The sequence below is a fragment of the Corvus brachyrhynchos genome, unplaced genomic scaffold (assembly GCF_000691975.1).
Source record: "Corvus brachyrhynchos isolate BGI_N302 unplaced genomic scaffold, ASM69197v1 scaffold197, whole genome shotgun sequence".
Lineage (NCBI taxonomy): Eukaryota > Metazoa > Chordata > Aves > Passeriformes > Corvidae > Corvus > Corvus brachyrhynchos.
The window spans coordinates 480656-484277 of NW_008239108.1; the positions used below are offsets into that span (position 1 = coordinate 480656).

A 3622-nucleotide genomic window follows, 5' to 3' on the forward strand; every position below is an offset into this window, starting at 1 on the left:
GTGCTGTTGGCCAGCACTGAGTCCCATTGGGTGCTGTTGGGCGCCGTTGGGTGCTGTTGGCCAACACCGAGTACCGTTGGGTGCTGTTGGGTGCCGTTGGCCAACACTGAGTGCCGTTGGGTTCCCTCACCTTCCCACTGCTGGTCACAGGACGCCGAGGGCTTCCCTATTGACATCAAGGTGAAGGACAATGGTGATGGCACCTTCCACTGTGTCTACGTCCCCACCAAGGCCATGAAGCACACGGTCATCGTCGCCTGGGGGGGAGTCAACACCCCCAACAGCCCCTTCCGTGTGGGTGTCATAGGGGGCCCATGGGGTGCTGGGGTGGCTATGGGAGGGGGTGCTAGTCATGGAGGGTGTTAAGGTGTCAGATGTGGGGCACAGGGGTCCTGTGGGGATGGGGGGCCAGGGTGGGGCTGGGAGCCCATGGGGTGATGTGGTTGGAGAGGGGGGTCTCATGGGGTGCTGGATGTGGGGATGGGGGTCCCAGACCTATAGGGTGCTGGGGAGGGGTTGGAGGTCCCCTGAAGTACTGGGGATGGGAGTCTGGAGTGGTTGGAGGGAGGCAGGGTGCCAGTGGCAGGGTTGGAGGTCCCAGTCCCATGGGGTGCCAGGGAAGGAGGGGTCCGTGCCCCTGCCCCACATGTGACACTGTGGGCCCACAGGTGAGCGTGGGTGAGGGCAGCCACCCCAGCAGGGTGAAAGTCCACGGGCCGGGTGTGGAGAAGACGGGGCTGAAGGCCAACGAGCCCACCTACTTCACTGTGGACTGCAGCGAGGCTGGACAGGGTGGGTGCCATGGAGGGGGGCACCCTGTGAACTTCTCTGAGGGCATGAGGCCTGTGTCCCTGGGCCAGCATCCCTGGTCCTGGACCATTGCCGCTGGTCCTGCTCCATCATCCCTGGATCAAGGGTCCTTCATTCTGAGCCCATCAATTCTGGTCCTGGTCCTGCATCCCTGGTCCAACTTCCCTGATCCTGCATCCCTGCTCCTGGTCCGTTGTCCCTGCTCCTGGTCCAGGATTCCTGGGCCTGCATCCCTGTTCCTGCACCTGCATCCCTGGTCCATAATCTCTGATCCCGGTCCATCAACCCTGATCCTGTCCATCAGCCCCAGTCCTGATCCAGCCCTCTGCCCCATGTGCCTGATTCCACTCCTTGGTGTCCCCCTGGCGAGTGGGTGCCACTGACCCGGCCAACCCCACAGGTGACGTCAGCATTGGCATCAAGTGCGCCCCAGGAGTGGTGGGGCCGCTCGAGGCGGACATTGACTTTGACATCATTAAGAATGACAATGACACCTTCACGGTCAAGTACACAGCGCCGGGCGCGGGGCTCTACACCATCATGGTGCTCTTTGCCAACCAGGTGAGAGTTCCGGGACTGCCCCACATCCCTGAGGGCCCATCCCCCACTCTGTGGGGTGCCCCCAGCCCCCAAGGGCCAGGTGGGGCTGGAGCTTCGACCCCGTGGTGCCGCTGTGTCACTGTGCTCTGGTTTTGGTCCCCAGGAGATCCCCTCCAGCCCCTTCCGCATCAAGGTGGATCCATCCCATGATGCCACCAAGGTCAAAGCTGAGGGACCTGGGCTGAGCCGGACAGGTGAGGGGCCAGGGGCAGTGGGGTGGGGATGGGGGACATGGGCTGGGGGTGATGGGTGCTGTGAGTGCCGTGGGTCCTGCATTGGCTGACAATGGGGTGCAGGGGTGGAGGTGGGGACCCCCACCCACTTCTGGGTGCTGTGGGGCAGGGACTGTGGGTCCTGTGGGTGCCATGGGTCCTACAGTGACTTGACGATGTGGTGCAGGGGTGGAGGTGGGGACCCCAACCCACTTCCGCGTGCAGACGCGGGGGGCAGGGAAGGCTCCCCTGGACGTGCGGTTCATGGGGACGGGGCCTGGCCCGGCTGTTGCTGACTTCGAGGTCATCGACAATCACGACTATTCCTACACTGTCAAGTACACCCCGCTGCAGCAGGTGGGTCCTGGGGGCACCCTGACCCTGGAAGGGGGCACCTTGACCCATGGTGGGGCCCCCCAACCGCTATGGGCACCCACCACCAAGCAGACCCCACTGCAGCAGGAGGCTACCAGGGGACAGCCTGGTATGGGGGGGGCACCCTGACCCATGGGGAGACCCCATGGAGGCACCTCAACCTGTCTGGGCACCCCAGCCCATGGGGTCACCCCATGGGGGGATCCCCCAGATATAGGGACACCCCAGCCCATGGGGTACCCAAGAGGGGCCCCCTCATTGACACCCCATGCCCTGGGCTCCCCCAGGGACATGCCCCCATACAGCCTAGTGTATAGGGCACCCCCGTGAGCACCCCCTCCCCACAGGCACCCCCATGAGCACCCCAGCTGCTGGGAAACTCACCCCTATGAACACCCCCTATCCCCATGGGCACCCCACCTCTGTGGGCACCCCCCTGGGGCAGCTGCAGCCCCACATGGGTACCTGTCAACCCAGGGCACCCCCAGATCCATGGGTACCCCTCATCCCTGGGACTTTCCCCTCCCCAGCACCCCCATGGATGACCCCCAGCCTCCCCCAGCCTGATGGCTGCGTGTCCCCTGGGACCCCCTTGGAACCCCCAGCACCATCCCATGGGTGTCCGCCCTCTGCCCCATGACTGGGCGCTGTGTGGGGGACCCCTGGCAGCACCCTGAAGTGGAGTTGTTCCTGCAGGGCCCCCTGTCTGTGGTGGTCACCTATGGGGGGGACCCCATCCCCAAGAGCCCCTTCCCCGTCACTGTGGCCCCCCCCCTGCAGCTGGGCAAGGTCAAGGTGCAGGGGCTCAACAGCAGTGAGTGGTGGCACTGGGGGAATGGGGGGGGACCGAGGGAGGGGAGCACCCTGCATGTGGTGTACGGCGGGGGGGGACCCTGGCAAGGGACACTTGAGCATTGGGAGCACCCTGGGGGAAGAGACCCTGGAGGGGATATTTGGGTCAGGGGATCAGCCTGGGGGGGCACCCTGAATGTGGGGGCACTTGGGGAGGGCACCCTTGGGTGTGGGGCTCAGCATGGAGTGAGGGCACATGAGGGCACGGACACTGCATGTAGGGGTACCTGGGTGGGGGATACACACCCTGGTTATGGGCTGCAACTTGGATATGGGGGGCCCCAGGGGTGGTTTGGGGAGCATCCTAGTAGGAGAGGTTTGGGACCACCTGTGTGTGGGGGCAACCAGATATGGGGGACAGACATGGGTGAGGGCATTGGGGGTCACACCCTGTGGAGAGACAATACCCTGGATATGGGGGACACCCTTGGGTGGAGGTGACACACCCTGGGACAGACACACACACACCCACCCCCAGGATCTGGGGGACACATCCGGGTGTGGGGTTCCTCATGGGTCTGGGGGCACCCCAGGGTGTGGGATGCCCCTCTGATCCCCCACTCCCTTGCAGAGGCGGAGGTGGGGCAGGTGCAGGAGTTCCAGGTGGAGGCACAGGGCGCAGGGGGACAGGGGCACCTGGAGGTGAAGGTGACGGGCCCCTCGCGGCGCCCCGTGCCCTGCACAGTGGGGCCTGCGCCCCCTGGAGGCCCCCACCCCGTCACCTTCACACCCTCCGAGGAGGAGCCCCACCGTGTCGAGATCACCTACGATGG

General features: G+C 65.0%; 1 protein-coding gene across 1 annotated transcript in view; it reads left to right on the plus strand.

Moving 5' to 3' along the window:
* Positions 1 to 3622, plus strand: part of LOC103619221 (filamin-C) — a 32114-nt gene that overhangs the window by 10707 nt on the left and 17785 nt on the right. Inside the window, exons 14-20 of the mRNA XM_017739389.1 lie at positions 151 to 294; positions 669 to 792; positions 1211 to 1371; positions 1514 to 1604; positions 1810 to 1979; positions 2694 to 2811; positions 3421 to 3620. Of these exons, the coding sequence (XP_017594878.1) occupies positions 151 to 294; positions 669 to 792; positions 1211 to 1371; positions 1514 to 1604; positions 1810 to 1979; positions 2694 to 2811; positions 3421 to 3620 (1008 nt within the window). The remainder of the gene's footprint in view (positions 1 to 150; positions 295 to 668; positions 793 to 1210; positions 1372 to 1513; positions 1605 to 1809; positions 1980 to 2693; positions 2812 to 3420; positions 3621 to 3622) is intronic.